General features: G+C 39.9%; 1 protein-coding gene across 3 annotated transcripts in view; it reads left to right on the top strand.

Annotated features, from left to right (window-relative positions):
- Window positions 1-18,878, top strand: part of COL14A1 (collagen type XIV alpha 1 chain) — a 178,614-nt gene that overhangs the window by 41,640 nt on the left and 118,096 nt on the right. For all 3 annotated transcript variants that reach the window (XM_019495707.2, XM_019495705.2, XM_019495706.2), the window contains 8 exons: window positions 1,308-1,463; window positions 2,187-2,306; window positions 4,105-4,269; window positions 4,713-4,874; window positions 5,286-5,443; window positions 6,774-6,903; window positions 10,912-11,057; window positions 13,247-13,376. In XM_019495707.2, coding sequence (XP_019351252.1) covers window positions 1,308-1,463; window positions 2,187-2,306; window positions 4,105-4,269; window positions 4,713-4,874; window positions 5,286-5,443; window positions 6,774-6,903; window positions 10,912-11,057; window positions 13,247-13,376 — 1,167 coding nt within the window. The remainder of the gene's footprint in view (window positions 1-1,307; window positions 1,464-2,186; window positions 2,307-4,104; window positions 4,270-4,712; window positions 4,875-5,285; window positions 5,444-6,773; window positions 6,904-10,911; window positions 11,058-13,246; window positions 13,377-18,878) is intronic.

Genomic DNA, 18,878 nt, shown 5'->3' with positions numbered 1-18,878 from the left:
TTAACAATTAATATATTTAATATAAAATATTTTATTATTTGTAAAGTGGTAAGGTTTTAAGCTAGTGATTTCATGCTTCTCTTATCTTTCAGTGTGGCAAGGGCACAACATGCTGGACCTTCTCAGTCTTCTTTCATTAAATCTCCTTTCTCAGAGCTTTGTTTGCAGAACCTGTCCCTTGTTTGACCTGTTTATTTTGACAATCCTATCCCTAGCTCTTGACTGCTCTGGGCTCAGACTCTTTCTTTACTATGTCCAGTGATGCATGAATGACCTTTTATGATCTAAAGTTCACGCAGTGGTTTCTGGGGAAAATTGATTAAACAAATTAATCTATTGTCTATTGGACCATGTGAAAAATTAATATCACTTTCCACTTATCTCTTCTCCTGAGTGCAAAAACACACATTTTTGTCTCATAATACATGGTGACTCTCTTCCGTATTTGACTTGCTTCTTTGCAACATTTCCCCATCTGGCTTGTTCCCTACTGAATGCTGTGAGAAGTTTGCCAGCTTGATACTCTCAAGCAGAAAACCAATAATTCATTGTTTTGATGCATATGCAACTCTCCCTTGATGTGCTGGCTTAGCAGCTCTTCTTCTTTTCCCTTCTCTTCTCCTTACTGTTCATGCAAACTATCAGTATCCTTGCTTTACCTAATCAGGCATCCTTTATGACTCTGAGTCCAGGTTGACTCTAAACCCCCCTCACATTTCTGTTGCCCTTTTCCCCTTTCTCACCTTCCTCCAGTTTCTCCCTAATTTAAACAAGGCTACAAGAATATTAATTCATGTTTCTGCTAGTCCCGAGGTCCAGCTTTCTGTTGCTCCATTTTTGTATGTTGCTTTTTCTTTCTAACAGGACAAGAGGCCCTGGGACCCGATCCTCTGCTGGTTCAAACTAACATAGGTCTTTTGGGTTTGTTAGAGCAATGTCCTGTGGCATGAGATGAGAAGCTGACTGCTTGTCCAGCTCTTTTAGAACTATACCTGTCATTTATCCCTAACGGGATCAGCCCCACTTCATCCTTAGAAGGTTTAAAGCTGTCTACTTAATGTATGTTCTATTTTAATTTAGGCTCTAAATATTTCTCTCCAATGAACCCCCTCAAAATTCGTTTTATGCTTGGAGCTAAAATAGGTTGACAATGCCCCTTCAGTGTTTTTGCTCACCACAAAAAATGATGGTTCCTAGAAGACTGTTTTATCTTTTACGTTTTACACTTGGATTGAGAGAAGCGTGTTTTATTTGCTATATATTATTTGTTGAACAAAACCTGTTATTTTCCATTTTATGGTTTACAGAGAGTCAGTTTACCTGTAAAACTCCAGCAATTGCAGACATTGTGATCCTTGTCGATGGTTCGTGGAGTATTGGCAGATTCAATTTCAGACTTGTTCGGCTGTTCCTGGAAAACCTGGTTACTGCTTTCAACGTGGGCTCTGAGAAAACAAGAATAGGTGAGGTTTACCTAGAAAAAAAATTAATATTCCAATCTATAGTAGATTTTTTTTAAAAGCCTTAACTTTTCAAGACAGTAAATAACTTAACACCTGTTTATTCATACAATTAACATCTTCTTTGTCATTAATAAAAACATATGCTACACATGGAACTCCTATTAAAATCAGTGGAAATAATGTGCATGCAATGTTTATAGGATTATATGGGATTTTCCTCAGCATGCACTATAGTCATCACAGTCAAGGTCTAATCCAACATCAGCTGAAATCAATGGAAAGACTCTCATTGACTTCAGTCAGCATTGTATCAGGCCTCGTAAAGTGTCATTTTGAAATTAAAGACATGCCAACATGGGGTGGTTTCTGTCACTGGCTTGAACAATATATTATTTCTGTTTTATTACTTACAATTTAGATGGTTCAAAGGGGCATTTAATAAAATTGCACTTTCATAAAATGAGTTCTTGGAATCCTGCTTAAGCTTGGAAAAAGTGTGTTACGCTTTCTTTAAATTCTTTAACACTTGAAAGAAAAGCCTTAGAAAATAAATATTGGAGTTGGCACTATGAATTTCTTTGGAGGTAATAAATTATTCTTTAAAGACTTCAAAGGAGCCTTATTATGGTAGCAGAGTTTTGATAGCCTGGTATGTATAGCATATATAATATATACACTTGAAAACATAAATCAAATGAAATGCATTCATTTCTCATTCGCTAGGTCTTGCGCAATACAGTGGTGACCCCCGAATTGAATGGCATCTGAATACATACCGGACAAAGGAGGCTGTTTTGGATGCAGTCCGTAATCTGCCCTATAAAGGAGGCAATACATTAACAGGTACAGCATGTATTTTTGCATTAGCCACGTGCCCAAATATACACCTTGCTGCATAACAAAACATCAGTATGTTAAGTTTCGAGGGTGAGAGCGCTGTTTGTTTTTGTATTTTCCTTAGGGCTTGATCTCATGTCACTGGAGTCAGTGGGAGTCGTCCCAACCACTCCAGAGAGCTTTGAAACAGGTTGCAAATTGGAAAATCTGTGTACATGATCTACTTATGCCTCAACTAAAAGCAAAGGAAGTTTACTTTTACATGCTGGAAAGAGGCTACAGCAGCAAAAGCCATTCACATGGTTCATACACAAAGCCTCATTCAGTAGCTGAAAGAAAGCGTGTTGTTTTAATATCTGAATACTAGCAGTGGCAAATTTTCAAACAGTCACCAAGGGAGGTTATAGACTCCCATTAACTTTAGTGGTAGCCATGGACCTGAAGATCTGCATGACACATTGAAAATTTATTGATGAGTAATTGTCAGAGTCTTGTCAGCAAAGTAAAAAATATTGTCTCTGAAAAGGAACCCCATAGCATTGGGGAAGCACTTAATAGTCCTGGCGCTCTTGCTTGGAGGACAACAGACTGAAAAAACTGGGAATGGTTTCAAGGAAATTATTGCCAAATTATTTTTTTTCAGATATCCTCTAAGTAATTCTCCCATTTCTCTTTCACCAGCCATTACTTTGGTGGAAGGAATGATTGTGACTGCTCTGGGAACAGAAAGAATAGACTGGGATACAATAAATGATAGAAAATTCAAAAGCAAGTAAATCAAAATGGCTAATAAATCTGGTTAGTAGAGAAAGATTAGTTTGTAACTTTTGGCCAACCTCTCTTTATGTGGCTTTAATATGACTTCCAAATTAGAACCCCCAAATCAACAATAACTAATATTAAAATCTCTCTTAGCTTAATGTAAACTTTTTCTCAGTGCAGGAGTATAAAAAAAGCTTTAAAATAAGACTATTTGAATTTTTTTGAGCTCTTATGTAAGCTAAGGATCCAAGGGATGGCTCTGGGTGGCCTTATGTGAATTTAATCCTGAAGACTGAGCAATCTCATCTCCCAGAGATTTCAGTGGTACATGAGAGCACTCAGAGCTCCTTAAGATCTGTACCAGTGGAACTAGAATTACCTTTCCCATGGTTTTTCTCAGCCTGAAATTAGCATGCTGTTTTTTTTATTTGAGCCATGCCTGCTGACAAATCAGCAGTTTATTTTCAGAAATATTATCTGGAATCTTAACCGGCAGTTCAAAAATGTGTGCACAACAGGAGCTGTATTTTAAATGTTAAGCATAGTATTTAGGCCCCTTGCTAAACTTTCCAGGAAATGATTCCCTCTAACTTTCCTCACTGCATTAAGCTTATGAAAGCATGAGTGGTCCAATTTGGATGTAAGCAAATTTCTATTCTCCATTAAAATAGTTATATGTATTGAAAGGCTGTTGAGGCCTGAGTCCACACACACAGAGCCTTGTTCCTTTAACTCAGTCTGATTGCTTGGATTTTAAGTAAACTTTTACTAGATCTGATTTGAGCATCTGACAAAGTAGGCCATAGCCTGTGAAAGCTCATGCCTCTTTGAATGAGTTAGACTGTAAGGTGTCACAGTGCCCTAACTTTTGCCAAACATCATGAGTAACTACCTCTCTCAGTTTATAAGTTATCCTTCAATAGATTTGTTGGCCTTCTTTAATTGAGTAGGAGTAGAATTACTAAAATTATTAGATCCCATTACAACATAATAGAGGGTTTTATTAATTAAAGTATTTTTTTACTGCTTCCCTTTTCTTAAGGTCTTGCCTTAACTTACATTTTGGAGAACAGCTTTAAGCCTGAGGCAGGTGCAAGGTCAGGGGTGTCCAAAATTGGTATATTGATCACAGATGGAAAGTCTCAAGATGATGTTATTCCACCTGCTAAAAATCTACGTGATGCTGGTATTGAACTATTTGCTATTGGTATGTATTCTTCCTTATCTGTTACACTGTATTGCATTACAGTGTATTGTATTTATAGGTCTAAGTCTTGTGTCTCCCTTGTTTGTATATTGTGCTTGTATGTGTCCTATCACACTCCTGAATGTATTGGACACTGTTAAAGATACTTTGGAAAGATTAACTGAATTTTCTCTATCCTGTGACTTACTGATAATATTACTAGTATTTTAGTAGAATAATAATTACATCATCAAAATACTAGAGTAGTGCCTATAACATCTGTAGCATTGGATGTATACCATTCTTTTTAATTAAAAGTACCTGCAAGTAAAATCATGACTGAAGACCTAATTCAAAACATATTCAGGTCAATGGAAAAACTCTCAGACTTCAGTGAGCTTTGATTAGTTTTGAATATCGCTGTATTTTGTAAATGTTTTTCTATTTTTATTTTCCAATGTAAGGTGTGAAGAATGCAGATGTAAATGAACTCAGAGAGATTGCCTCTGAACCTGACAGTACTCATGTCTACAACGTTGCTGATTTTAACTTCATGCATACCATTGTAGAAGGTCTTACAAGAACTGTGTGTTCAAGAGTGGAGGAACAGGAGAAGGAAATCAAAGGTAGATAAGAAACAAATTGATAAAAATTAAAGTTGTTTTAGCAAATTGTGATTTAGAAAATAGGCAACCCTGAACTAGTTTCTGGTATTTTACTCCTTTTCCATGTTTGTTTGCTACAGGGATTCCACATTGTCAGAGATGGTATCTTTCTGGTATACATTTTGTATTTGTGCTTTGCTCAGCACCTTGATAAAAACATGTCTTTCATTATTATGGTGTCAGATCACATGAAAAAAATTTAAAAGCAAATTCATTCTGTTGCATCTATCACCAGTTGACAGGTGAAAAGAACCTGGGCAATCAAAGATGAATTATAGCAGCAGTAGCTAGTTTCTAACAATGAGAGATCTTTGGCATCTCAGCAAACAGTTGTTCAGCAAGGAAAAATATCATTTCTTTTTATTGTTTCAGCTCTAGGAACATCTGTTACCACACTTGGAGCTCCAACAGAGTTGGTCACATCTGAGCTAACAGCCAGAGGATTTCGTGTTAGCTGGACCCATGCACCAGGCAAAGTGGAGAAATACAGAGTTGTGTATTATCCCACAAGAGGAGGACAGCCAGAAGAGGTAATGGAGGGGAAGCATGTGATTTGGATACAAGCCAAATGAACTTACCAGCTAGGAATGATAGCACCTGACAGTAGGCCTCATTCTGCTTGCATTTAAATCTGTGATGTAGATCTTCTTGAGGCCCTAACACGATCTGTGTTTTTATTTACATATGCTTTACATACTGTTTTATTTACATGTCTTTTACATATTTATTTGCATATCCATTCTCCATTTATACATTTGTAATGTTATTTCAAGGGCTACAGAGTCAAAAATGGCAAAGGTGATTATTAGTAAAGTTCCCAACTTTACTAATAATATAACTCACAAAAGAGAACATTGGGAGTTGCAGTGGTAAAAACTGATAAATACAGAGATAATATGGAGGTTGGTCATTTATGTAGTATCAAGAGACACCAGACATTTTGGAGAAGTCAAGGTCCCTGCTGGGAGAAGCTTATGACCTAAGCAAATGACTTGGAAAAGGGGCTGTGCAGGCAGATGGGTGGCAGCAAAATAACAAAGGCATTATAAGGAACGATTGGTGCCTCCTAATACTGGGAGGTCACCAGAGGCCGATCGCTGTCTGAGGTGGGGATGGCAGCGGCAAACCCAGAAGTGCTGCTGGCACTTTTCTCAGAGGGGGTACAGCCAATCTCAGGGGGTGTACGTGCACCTGCAAGCACCCTCTATGTGTCGCCAATGGGCATTATGATTGAGGTGTAGGGATAATTATGTCTTGCTTTCTGTAGATGTTTTGTTTTATTTTGAGAATGTGTGTGGCGGGGAGGTGTGTAGCACCGTAATAAAGTTTGGTATTGTATAACAAATCTACAGTACAACCTCATGGTAATCCCCATGGGACTGAGAAAAATGTAAATTAGAAAAAGATGTACACTACAATAGGATTAGCCAATTTGCTGCATCATCATCATGTAAAAATCGGTTCCTGTGATCGATCGGGATTATGAAACTGGGGACGAGTTACAGACAGGGTTTGTTATAATGAGATTGTCCCATATGAGAAAATGCCCAATAGAGTCTGTTCTTAATTTATTTTACATGAATTGCATTTCTTTTCATAGTTTGTTTGACCTGAAGTAGTACTCTGGATCCCCTTTATGCATATAACTGCCATCCTGTTTGCTCAGTGTTATATTTACACAAAGATGAGAAATGTGAGCAGTCTTGTATTGAACATAGCTATGTTGATGCTTAGATATTATTGTAAGAAGTGTTTTAAAAATTCTGACAAATAGGTAAGATGGGTACATTGATTAAACAGTAGTAAAGACCAATGATTTATTATTTTCTTATTTATTTCATTGGATTTTCACCTAAACAGGTGGTGGTAGATGGAAATGTATCAACAGCAGTTCTGAAAAACCTGATGTCTTTAACAGAGTATCAGATAGCTGTGTTTGCTATATATTCAAATGCTGCAAGTGAAGGACTCCGTGGCACGGAAACTACACGTAAGTATCTTAGCCGAGTATATTAAGGGCCTGAGTCTGTAGTACCTGTGCGTGAGGGATGAGTAAGTACAGCTCAGTGTGAGCAAGGGATGCACAATCAAATCCTTTTTGTTCATTTGCTTATAATAGAAATGCATTATATTCTTTTATTTTTCTACTCAAGTCCTTAGTTCAAAAGTTCTTACATTTTGTAGAAGTTTGTATTTAGGTCTGACTGAACGTTACAGCCAGAAAAGACCAGCTCTAAATCAGAACATTCTCAACATTTGGATCTGGATCCAAAACCTGTTGAATGGGCATATACAGTCCTTGGGTTGAATTTCCTTCTCTGCCACAGACCTCAAGGAAATGGCTTAACCTCTCTGTGCCTCAGTTTCCTGTCTGTTAAGTAAGGATTATAGCACTGCCTTATTTTACAAGGATATTGTGAAGTTAAATGCTTTTAAGATTTTGAAAGTATAGTGAGGCCATATAACATACGTATGCACACATCACACCCGCACACCCGGTGCCCCTCTCATTTACGTAACATTGTTTTTTATTTACTTTTTCCATTTTGTCCCAGTGATAGGGCAGACTAGGATGGGAAATGAAGAATACCTTTTTAAGCTAAACCTGCAGGGTGATGTTTAAGTAGTCAAAATGCAGTTAAATAGTTTGGGAATCTGTCAGCAAATTTAAACTCCTGACCTTTAAAAATGTGAGGTGGGATCTTGCTACAAATGTTGAAAACCTTGGTCTAAAACATCATGTTAGGAATTGTTAATTATTGACTCAGAGGGAAGAGCGTTGCATACTGAGCCAGTAGCATCATTTCCTATTGCACCTGGCATTCCTTTGAAGTCACCTATTCAAGTTCTGACTAGGCCCAGCCCGGCTGATTCTCTGAGATGAGATCTGATCAGATCACAGACAAAAGTCATGTGGCTGCAAGCATTATAGAAACAAGACTTTGATAGGGCGTTAGAAGTTATGGTTTGAAACATGTACATATTAGTCGCTGCACATGTACAATTTGAGAAGGTTTTTCACCATGCCGGTGAAAGTGTGCGGAAAAATATAGTTTACATTTTTACCTTCTAATGAGACATGGATTAAAATTAACCACAAATGTGAAAACTAGCACTAATCTTACAGTAGTATGCTTTTCAGATAATCGTATGTAGTACCATGAGTTCATGAAGTTCAAGAAGTGAAAGTGACCTGTACTGGTCACTTTTAAAATGAAAATAAATATAAATTTTTGGCAAATGTGTACTTATCTCTTTTTAAGTACAGTTACTTTCAGTTTCCTCATAATTTAATGCTTTCAGTTATTGTTATTTAATATTTTCAGTTTTTGTTACTAGGGTTGTAAAGTATCTTTTCCAGCAGTAATTTAAATTTGACTAATGTGCACGTCTAGATCTCATTTTTGATGTTTAGTTTGTTGTCTGAATATTATACTAGAAAAGTATCCTCCTCTCCACCTTTTCCTTTACCTTGTCTCTTACTATCTATTATTTGTTATTAGCATATTTCTCTGGATTCCCATTGAGCTACCTGTTGTGCAAACACAAGACATAATATGGTTCTCGTCTTAGAGAACTTGTGATAAACTTGGGACTGGAAACAACAGATGGATACCAATAGTGAGTCAGTACAAGGAATCAATGAGGTATTACTGGTCAGCAGGATGGGCTTAGTTCAACAGGAGTTGCATGTTTTTTGTGGCATTGCAGGATAGGAGAGTTTTCTGAACGAGTGTGATGAAGTAGGTTTGCAGATTTTTACAGTGTCCAGATAGCACTGCCTGAAGTTGCTTGTTTGTGAAGTAGACTAGTGAGCAATGGATGGTAAGCAGTAGGGCTGTGGAAAGCTTCGGTCCCCAATTTGATTCAGCAGAGATTCAGCTCAATTTGGTGGCCGAATCTCTGAATCTGAATTGAATTACAGGACCCTTTAATTTCTCCGAATCAAATCGGAACCCTCCAAATGGATTTGGAGAGATTTGGAAAGATTCGATGATTCAGACATAGACGCAGCTTTAAATGTTTTTTCTATATACCTCAAGGTAGCAGTTGGCTTGTAAATGCTGTAAAGCTGGGGCGGATGGAGTGTCCCACAGGAGCATGGGGGGTCCCCAGAGTGCTCAGCAGTAGACCCGGAAGTGGAACAGAAGCACTTCTGGTCCACTTCTGGGTCTGCCTGGGAATGCGCTGGGGTCCCCCCTGCACCCGCCCCCCCCCCGGCTCAGCAACTGGTGCCTCCTGGGTTGGGGGGGGGCACCCGGGTCCGCTGTGGTTGATTGCCGAGCCAGGGGCCCATGGGGGCCCCAAAGCATGCTCCCCAACAAAACCAGAAGTGGACCGGAAGCACTTCCAGTCCACTTCGGGGTTCACTGCTGAGCACACAGGAGGCCCCCCCACGCTCCTTTGGGAAGCTCCATCTGCTCCAGCATCGCAGTGTTCACAAGCCGTGTCTGGTACCTCAAGCTATGTAGAAAAAATATTTAAAGCTGTGTCTATGGCCAAATCTCCAAATCTTTCTGAATCTCTCCGAATCGAATCGGTTTGCGAGTCATCAGCACAGAAATGGTGGGTGAATTTGGGTTTGTAGATATGTTTACCCAGAGACAACAAGTAGAGGGAAAAGAAGAGGGGGCAAGGACAAAGCTCTGGGGGACCCGCCCCCCCCCCTCCCCCAGGGAAGTCCTTAGGTGTTGCCTTTGTCTTGTGCATTAGTGGTAAGCATAGGGTTTTTGTTTTCTAAAGATCTTAAGTCCTTCATGAGGGTTTCATGGATGTGGTGTGTCAGAGGGTCCAGAGCCAGGAGTCCTTGTGGACCATTTTAGACTAATGTTTATTGCTTGTGATCTCAGGTGCCTGGCCTGAATGATATAGGAAGCCCCCGCAAGTCTTATGTTCCTAAAGTTGGAGTAGGGGTGAGGAACATCTTCCAAAGGACAAGCTGGTAAGAAGTGTAGCAGGAGACACAAGAAAGGACAGTCACAAAAGTCTGAAGAGGAAAAGATTTCAAAAAAGTGTAAAAAGGGTGAACAACCTTGGATGAGACTGAAAATAGCACTTTCCAATTCTCTGAGTTTGCAGGGCCAGTTGCATCTCAGGATACTGGGATAGATGCAAGTTTCATTACTGTTGAGAACCCAGTGTCTTTGCAGAAGGGCTGTAAATTAGTGCCTTCTAGAATGGGATGTGATAAAGGTGGTGAAATTTTGTACAGCCTCTGGTTTTGTGTGCGAGGCCTGCAGTGGCACTTTCCTCCACTCACCTCCATAAAGGATAGTCCATCTTGATCCTTGATGAGCCACAGATGGTTTTGGTAGGAGAGGACTCCATAAGGGCATAACTCAGCCTTAGTCTTGCACTGCAGGCTGGTATAGAGACCACCTGCTAGTCACTGTGGTCTTTATAAATATAAAGAGTAATTAGGCATATGCATCAGGGCTGAATTAATGCAATCCAAGGATTTAGGTACACCCCAGCCATATGGGGGTCCTCTTGGCTATGCCCCACATCGTGGTCACTCCTTTCACACTGTGGCTTGGCAGGGTGAAGGTATAACCTATGCCTGGAAATTTGATACTGCCTATGTTATCCAATAGTGGTTCTGCCTGTTCTTCCCTATCAGTCTTCACCCCTGATCTGGGCAAAAAGGAGGTGAAATCTGTGCATGGAGAGTTTGATAAAAATGGTATCTGTAGCACTGGGATACTTGAAATATTGCAAAACAGACTGTGGGAAAACACTTGCAATGATTGTGTCAGGATTGATTCTGTCCTGGTAGTTGGGTTGGCAGTTTTTCTTGCAGAGAGCCATTCTCCCATCTCCCTAGTTCTGGGATCTTTTTCTTCTAATGAACTCTGTATAGTTACAGTATCCAAGTGGTATTTCTGTGTTTTTATGCATCTAGATTCCTGTGCGTTTCCTGTAGTGAAACAAAATATTAATGAAATGATAGCAAGCAAATTATAGGCAGCAGAAAAATCTGTATATCTTTCTGTTGCAGTTGCTTTGCCAATGGCATCTGATCTACAGCTGTATGATGTGTCTCACAGCAGCATAAAGGCAAAATGGAATGGAGTTGCAGGTGCTACGGGTTACATGATCCTATATGCTCCTCTCACAGAAGGGCTGGCAGCAGATGAAAAGGAGGTGATGTATTCAGCTTTCATTGGATCCAATGGGCTCTAGTTTTTAAAAAATAAAACATTTAAGGAACAGAATGTCATATTTTCTTTCACTTCAAATCTTACCATCGAACACCTGGTCTGTGTTATAAGTAACATGTATTACTGACTTTCTAAAGAGCAAATACTAGGTATTTTTCATCTTGAATGTTTACAAATTTGCTCTCATTTGAATATAACAAATGCCATAAATTTTAGCCATATTAAAGTGTGTCCCAGTTGGCAGGATACTGATAGTGCCTCATCCACCTGCTTTACCTGGGGTAAGTTAAAGGGTGTTTTTCAAGTTTTGAGCCTTTTCCTAGTAGTTAAGTATGAGGTTTGTTCCCAAAGTTCTTAAGAGTAGGTCAGACAAACACTCATCCAGTTTAGATAGGGATGGTTTAGATAGTTTATATGGGGATGATCCTGCCTTGAGCAGGGGGTTGGATCAGATGACCTCGGAGGTCCCTTCCAGCCCTACATTTCTATGACTCATGAGTACAACATTCTCTCTCAGGGCATAGGCAGATGTGACAGTTAAATAGAATAAGATGTCCTCATATAAATATTACATATCTCTGTGCCTATACGAGTGCAAGTGGATCTAAACTGCTGGAACTTTCAACCTTAATTACCAGATCTGACATTTTGTTTTGTTTGAAATCTCTCTAATTTTTAATTTTTTAAATTTAAATCAAAACGGTTTCCCCTTTCTTCAAAGGTAGAGGCTTTTTTGGTTAGTTTTGGAAAAGATAAAGTGGTGAATTTTAAATTGAAATAACTTTAAGTAGAACAAGAATGGTAGACGTCAATAAATTAGAAGTCTGGAGTAGATCATGATATAAGCATAATACTATACTGTCACTAGAAATATTGTCAGGTTTTTGAAAGTAGCTAAGATCAAAACAAATTAAAAATGGTTTTATGCTCCATCTTCTATCTGAAATTAAGAGTGCTTTATATAAGGTCTCTATCCAAGCAAGGGCACTGACAGCGTGCAAGGGCACACAAGGTTGTGAAAGGGTGTAGGAAGCTATTGACAGCTCACATAGACTTGCATTCTTTGCAAAATATATAACTATGAGCATGTAGTTGTCTGTTGAAAATGGGATGGGGACAGACTACAAACTAGCTGATATCAGCAACATCAAGCTTCACCTGGTCCTAGTTGATGTGATACCCAGTAAGGAACCAAAGCGGAAAATGATGTATACTTTAACTAGCAAAGAACAAAACTAAGCCCTACCTTGTACAAAGACTTCCAGTTAATAAACTCCTTAATCCTCTTTCAGTATCCTGACTTCACCATTTTGAAGATGGTGCAGTCTATTAGGACATGTCTATACTGCCTCCATAGTCCTCTTCGGTTTGTGTCTGTGGAAAAGTCCCACCCACCCACTCCCACCTAATACACTCCAATGATCCTGAGGTGGTCAAGAGGCTCCAGGGATGCCCCTCTGCCCCAACCCCTTTGTCAGTCATGCCAGAGAAAGGGGACTCACAAGGGGTATTCACATCCTCAGATCCAGGTTTGAATTATTACAGGGTGGGAGCAGGTGAGCAGGACTTTCTCAGCAACAATCTTGAGAGTGCCATAGAGATAGTGTTGACACCCTTAGTCTCTTAGATGTAGCTGTAGATTAAAGTGGGTTCAGAGGCTATGTGTTCTGCTGTGTTGTTGCTTGTGTGGCTATTCATGTGCTTATAGTTCCTCCATTTTCCTGTCTGGCATTTGGGACATTTGCATTTTGCCAATTTTGGACATTTTATTCCTGTGCAGGGTAACAGGAATCTTGGCCAACTTATGTGTTCAAGTACAGCTGCTCAACCTTTCTGTGGCTTCAGAGAGCAAACTTCAGACTCGACTGCAGGGGTGCAAAGAGAATCTGTGTTCAACAAAGCACTTGAACACATGCCTAACTTGAAGCATATGAATAGTCCCATTGGTTTTACTTATAATAAGTATAGGCTTAAAAATTCTGCTGGATTGGGCCCCAATTATCATATTCTTGTCTCTTACTTTTATTCAGTTTTAGGGCCTTAATCATTTTAATAAAAATAGACTTTAACCATATTTAATATGCCCTTTTCTATATGGTTTAATGGTGTTTTTCTCCCCCCATTGTGATCTAATTTGAAAATAACATACCTATTTATTCATGTTGCTTTTAGATTAAATTGGGAGAGGCCTTGACGGATATTGAGCTGGATGGATTATTGCCTAACACAGAATATACAGTCACAGTTTATGCCATGTTTGGAGAAGAAGCTAGTGACCCCCTTACAGGGCAAGAAACAACATGTAGGTGGTACACATCTATATTCACTGCAGCACTAATGATACTTTGAACAGGTTTTTATGTGTATGAAATTAGATCTTGATTTTTAAATCTGTGTAGATGACTGGATCTTCCTCTGCATTACAGCTTGGATAAATCATATAGTTTCCTCCTACTGATATTTAATTAATACAGGGTAAGAGTGGGGTGTCAGGGTAGTAAATGCATCTCATACATCTAAAGGTGTGAGTTGGAACCTCACTGTAGACCTATATCACTATCCTGGCCACTTGAGTTGGGAGGTTGAAAGCAGCTAGCTGTGATGCTAGCCACATACCTCCTTATCTGCTATTAACTACAAATACTGACATGCCTTAGTCATGCTAGCTTGATAGGCCATCTAGACTTAGACACACCTGTAATGTTTTTTGACTGCATATACCATGTCTTGTAATAGTTTTCCATAAAAAAGTTTTTTTTTTCTATAGGCCAGATTCAAACACCTTAACTTGCATTGGGTAGTATCTTGGGTAGTATTCAAAATGAACAAGGCTGCCAGAATCTAGCCATGTATTATTGCAACCAAGGACTAGCTTGTGGCTTTGTGCCACTGCCATGTCTTCTCCAACAGAAGCAGCAGTTAGTTGTCTTGTGTGGGGAGGAACCTACAAAAATGGAGGAGATGGTTTCTGTTGATTGCTTCCTTCCCATGTTGGCCTGTGCAAAGGGTAGTGATGACTTCCACTTCCTGCTTCTTGGTGACTTGCTGCTCAAATGAATCAGGAGCAAGCTTTCCCCAGAGTACAGGGACTGCTGTTATAATCAGCCCTAAAAATCCTGCACTCAGGAGGAGAGAAATTTCTTGCTTGCCCTCTGGGCCCTGCCAAGATGCAGGAAACTCATCTCTCAGTCTGATCAGATGAGTTTTCTCCAGTGAGGGCACATTATTAGTATTAATTATTTGTTTATCTTCTTTTTAAATTGATAGGTTAATTATGTTCATGTCACCAAAGGGTCATGTTGACCTTCACAGACATAGAGGGTAAAGTGATAAGGATGGACCCTACCTGAGTAATTGGCATTGGGGGATGCCATTGTCTACAGTGTCTCTCAGATTCATCTCCTGTATCAAGGAGTGGAGGAAAAAGCAGTGTCAGCCACCCCTCCTCTTTGGAAAAAGGAGCCAGAGGAGATTCCCTTTCCTTTATAGCCCCACACTGCTGTATAGAACTAGGGACTGGAGAGCATCAACACTCATGGCAGGAAGTGTGCTTTTAATAAGTACCACTTAATTAGTAGGTGGTAGGCAAGCCAGACACTGGCAAGTATCACTTAATTAGTAAGTGGCAGGCAAGCTAGACCCTTTCCTCTTGCTTTGAAGTACTTTATGCCTGCTTCCTGTATAGCCACAGTCCTAGGGAAAATATGGAACTCAGAAGAGTCAACAGTGCTATTGGGATATATGGAACTAACTCTTGTCATTGACATCTTTGTTATTCCCAGGAATGAAGTGGGTTCTTCCTCTTGCTTTGTGCCCCAAGCATGACTAGGTTAGCCCAGGGTGTAAGGGACCTATGTTTTGTGGGCCCAAGAATCCCAGATATATGGGTATCTCTGAGAAGACAGTAGAAGATGTAAGGCCAGATTCCTGAACTTGCTAAACCACCTTTGTTGTCTTGATTTTGATATAGAAGATTTACACAAATTCTTTGGATCCTGCCTGTGGCTTCGATTCTATGTTAAATATGGATGTCTTACTGAAGTTTTATTTACCCTGCCTTTCATTGAGCCTATGACTGAATTCACCTAGTCTTGGCTGATCCTGGAAGCTGATGTTGTTGTAGCTGTAGTGGTTCAGGGAATATGAGAGAAGCAAGACTTATTTGATAATATCTGTTACTGGATCAACTATGCAGTTAAGAGAGATCTCTGTCACTAGAAATATCACTGCATTTTTTAAAATAGTTAATATAGTGCCAGTACAATCTTTGGATCATAAAAAAGGGTAAAATGGTTTTATGCTCTACTTCCTGTATGGGAAACTAAGACTATTTTATATAATGTTTCTACCCAAGCAAGAACAATGACAACAGGCAAGGGCATGCAAAGTTGCAGAAAGCTTTCTCTCAACTATATGGTTTGTCCAATAAAAGATATTACCAAACAAATCTTGCTTCTTGGAAGCTAACAAAATTCTAGGCCTAGCTTGTCTCTAGATAGAAAATCAGCTGGGAGTCCCAGGTGCTATAGGCTTAGTATGTAGAATCAGCATCAAATGCTTGGCAAATATTAAACCACATAAACCAAGTAGCATTTGGCTGATCATCATGGTTGAGCAGACGGAATAGAGTGTATAAACCTTTCATTTATGTAAAAAGTGATTAATAAAACTGCTTCCAAATGGGCTTTAACACAGTATTTACTGTTGTCTCCCAAAAGAAGATTGATGTTAACCTGCTGCATTCAGCTATAAGAATAAACATTCCTCTGATAAGTTTACATTGATCTGGCTGGTGAACATGCTTGGAAAAAAGAAAGTTTTTGATGAGTACACCTGTTACACATGGCCAGTGTTCACCCATATTTTGTTCCCCATCTGGATTCAGATTTTAGCATTTTATTTGTTGTATTGTGATCAATGCTCATCCCCAACCACAGAATTGACAACATGCCATTTTCTTGCTGGAAAGTGTAATAGTGATCTGCCTAACTTGCACATTTGCAGTAGCATTACTTGTTTTATAGAAAAGTCAAATCCTCAGTGGTTAACAGAAAGTAGCATTCCACATTGGATTATCCCAGTCAACCAGAAGAGCAAAAAATCTCTATGCGATACTAGTACACAATTAGCAAGTACTTTATTATACATCTTGAGCCATTGTCAAGGAATTCACTTTAAATATTACATAATAGGTGGCAGAGCTCTCTGGCATATCACAGTTATTACTAGGGACCTACCCAAATCATGATTATGCAGATTTTGCAGAAATTGGGTGAGCTCTGTGAAATCTGTGGGAAAAAAATACTTACTAAAAATAAAATGCTGGGTTCCTAGTGGGAGCCAGCAGTCCCTGTGGCCATGCAGCCCACCTGGGGAAAGGGTGGAGGGAGGCTGTCAGCAGGAAGGCGAGCATGCAAGGTGGCTGCTGCCACCACCCCTCACCACTGATTGGCTGAGAGGGCTACCTGTTGTACAGTCCTGCCCCTCTCTGCCAATCAGTGGCGAGGAGTGGGGCCACCAGGATTCTTTGGCCAATCAGAGGCATGGGGGGGACCCAGCCATGACAAGCCCTTGGAAATGGCAGCTGGCCCTGTGATCTGCCCATGAAATTGTCTGGCTACCTCCTCGAGTTAGGCAGACCCCTAGTTATTATAGTCAAGAGGTTAGGTTTCCAACGGAATACAGTGAGACCGGTTAGTGTACTTTGTGGTACAGGGGTGTAGGTTGTAGCTGTCTTGGTCTCAGGCAACATAGGCAGATGAGGTTCTTTGTGTAAAATTCTGATATCTGATATCTTTTATTAGACCAACTCAAATAGTTGGAAAAATACTTCTTAGCAAGCTTTCAGGTTTAAATACCCTTCATCAGCTTGAGGAACCATCAGTGAAATGAAATACATTCCACAGCTCACACATGATAGAAAGAAACAGCAGTGTACTATGGGATGGGAAACCAGGGCATGTGCCCCAGGTCCCAATAAGGGGAGGGGTGCCAGAAGGAAGGAGTGGGGTATGTCATTCTCCTTCCCTACTCTCTTGCACTTCCCAGCTCTAAATTGCAATGGCACAAGCAGTGTGTTATGCAGTGCAAGGTATTCTGGGGAGTTTATGTGGTGAAAGTAGTTTCTGAGGTGAAAGTTGCCCTGAGCAGCAATGAACTCCTCTGCTGCTCTAGAGGACCATGATTCCCAGAATGCTTTACACTCCATGCCACACACCGCTTGTACCTCCTGCTTGCTGCTGCTGTGCATGCTGCCACCTGGGGAAGGGTAAGAGAGGCCTGCCTTGGGTGGATTATTGGCATGCTTTTCTTCTGGAAGGAAAAGCCAGCCCACAATACTCCTGTCCCTCCACTCAGAGGAATGCCATGAATGCTAGAAGGTATCATACCCCTCTCTAATGTAATTCATTTCTTTTCCCTAATGCTCCTTTCACATAGCAGATGGAGTTTGCATGTTTGTTTCTAAATTGGTTAAGCATTTCCTTACATATTTAGGCCCAAATTGGCCTAAATACTGTATGAGGTCCTGAATACTGGCTCTGAATACCATATGAAGCAATACACGAGCTAGCAGTACAACCACTGTAGCCCATTTAATGCTGTGATGAAATGTCACATGCACTCCCTTACTCCCATGTGCCAGCAATCTTCATGAAAAGTAGCAGCATTTGAGGGGGGCTTCTGCAGGCTGATATTTATTCTCTCATACTCTTGGGTGGGGAGTGAGCATGTGAGGGCAGGACTGAACTTAAACTTGGTCCATCCCTGAGTTTACAGTGCGGGGGAAATAATTTGCAACAAGTTTAAGGCTGGTACTAGGGCTCCTTGTACCAATAGTGGAGCTAGTCAAATTATTTCCCCCTGAAGAGAAGGGAAACAGATTTAACATAGTCTTCTTTCTGTTTACACCAATTAAGCAATATATAGTGTGGGTTATGCCTTAAAGGAGGTTGCTGCTCGGAGAACACTTCATCCAAATGCAGTCTTGTCTATATACAAGGAACCTTCTATATAATGGAGAGAGAAATGTGTAACCATTAAACAGCATCTCTGTCATTCTCTTTAGAGCGGCTGCATTAGTTCCCACTTCCCGAGAAATCAGGTGCCCTGTTGAAGGTTCTGGAAAGAAATAGCCTAACCTTATAAAAGAAACTATAAAGGTAACCCAGTAGAAAGAAGGTCCATCTGAGACTAACAGTGCATTGGGCTTGTGTGGTTAAGGCATACCAGTTTCTTAGTCAGTGGCACACAGGGGAGTGATGTGGCAAGCCTCGCATACAGCAGCTGTCCTTGACTTTCCAGGCTGAATGATCAGCCTGGGTGAATGGAAGGTCACTTTTTGCATGAGGCCAGAACAGAACTTGAACTCATGCCCCTGTAGCTGTAATGAGATGTCTTAACAGCTCCTGTGTCCCTATTAAATGAAATAGCTTATTAAATAGATCAGAAGAAATAATAGATTTTATTTCTAATATTTTTTCTAATATTCACCTGAATGCAGACTCACTGTACTCACCATCTTTTTATTTTTACTTTTGGCAAGTGTTAGAATGTTGGAGCATCACTAGTGTGAATATAGGTCAAAATTTGTGGTCAAATATTCTCCAAATATGAATTTGTTGTGATATATGCTTTGAATTTAGTATTTGTGATGCACTTTGGAGTTAGATATAGAAATCAAATGCTATTGTCCATTTCCTGACTGTCTTATATGCCTTTAAAAGCTGCCACCTCTTCTAACATTCCTGTCAGTAAGTTTTTAGCAAACACATATGGGGCACAGATGCCGTTGAAGTAAATAAAT

Source organism: Alligator mississippiensis, chromosome 3, assembly GCF_030867095.1.
Source record: "Alligator mississippiensis isolate rAllMis1 chromosome 3, rAllMis1, whole genome shotgun sequence".
Taxonomy (NCBI): Eukaryota; Metazoa; Chordata; order Crocodylia; family Alligatoridae; genus Alligator; species Alligator mississippiensis.
This window is presented reverse-complemented; position numbering and strand designations above follow the sequence as displayed.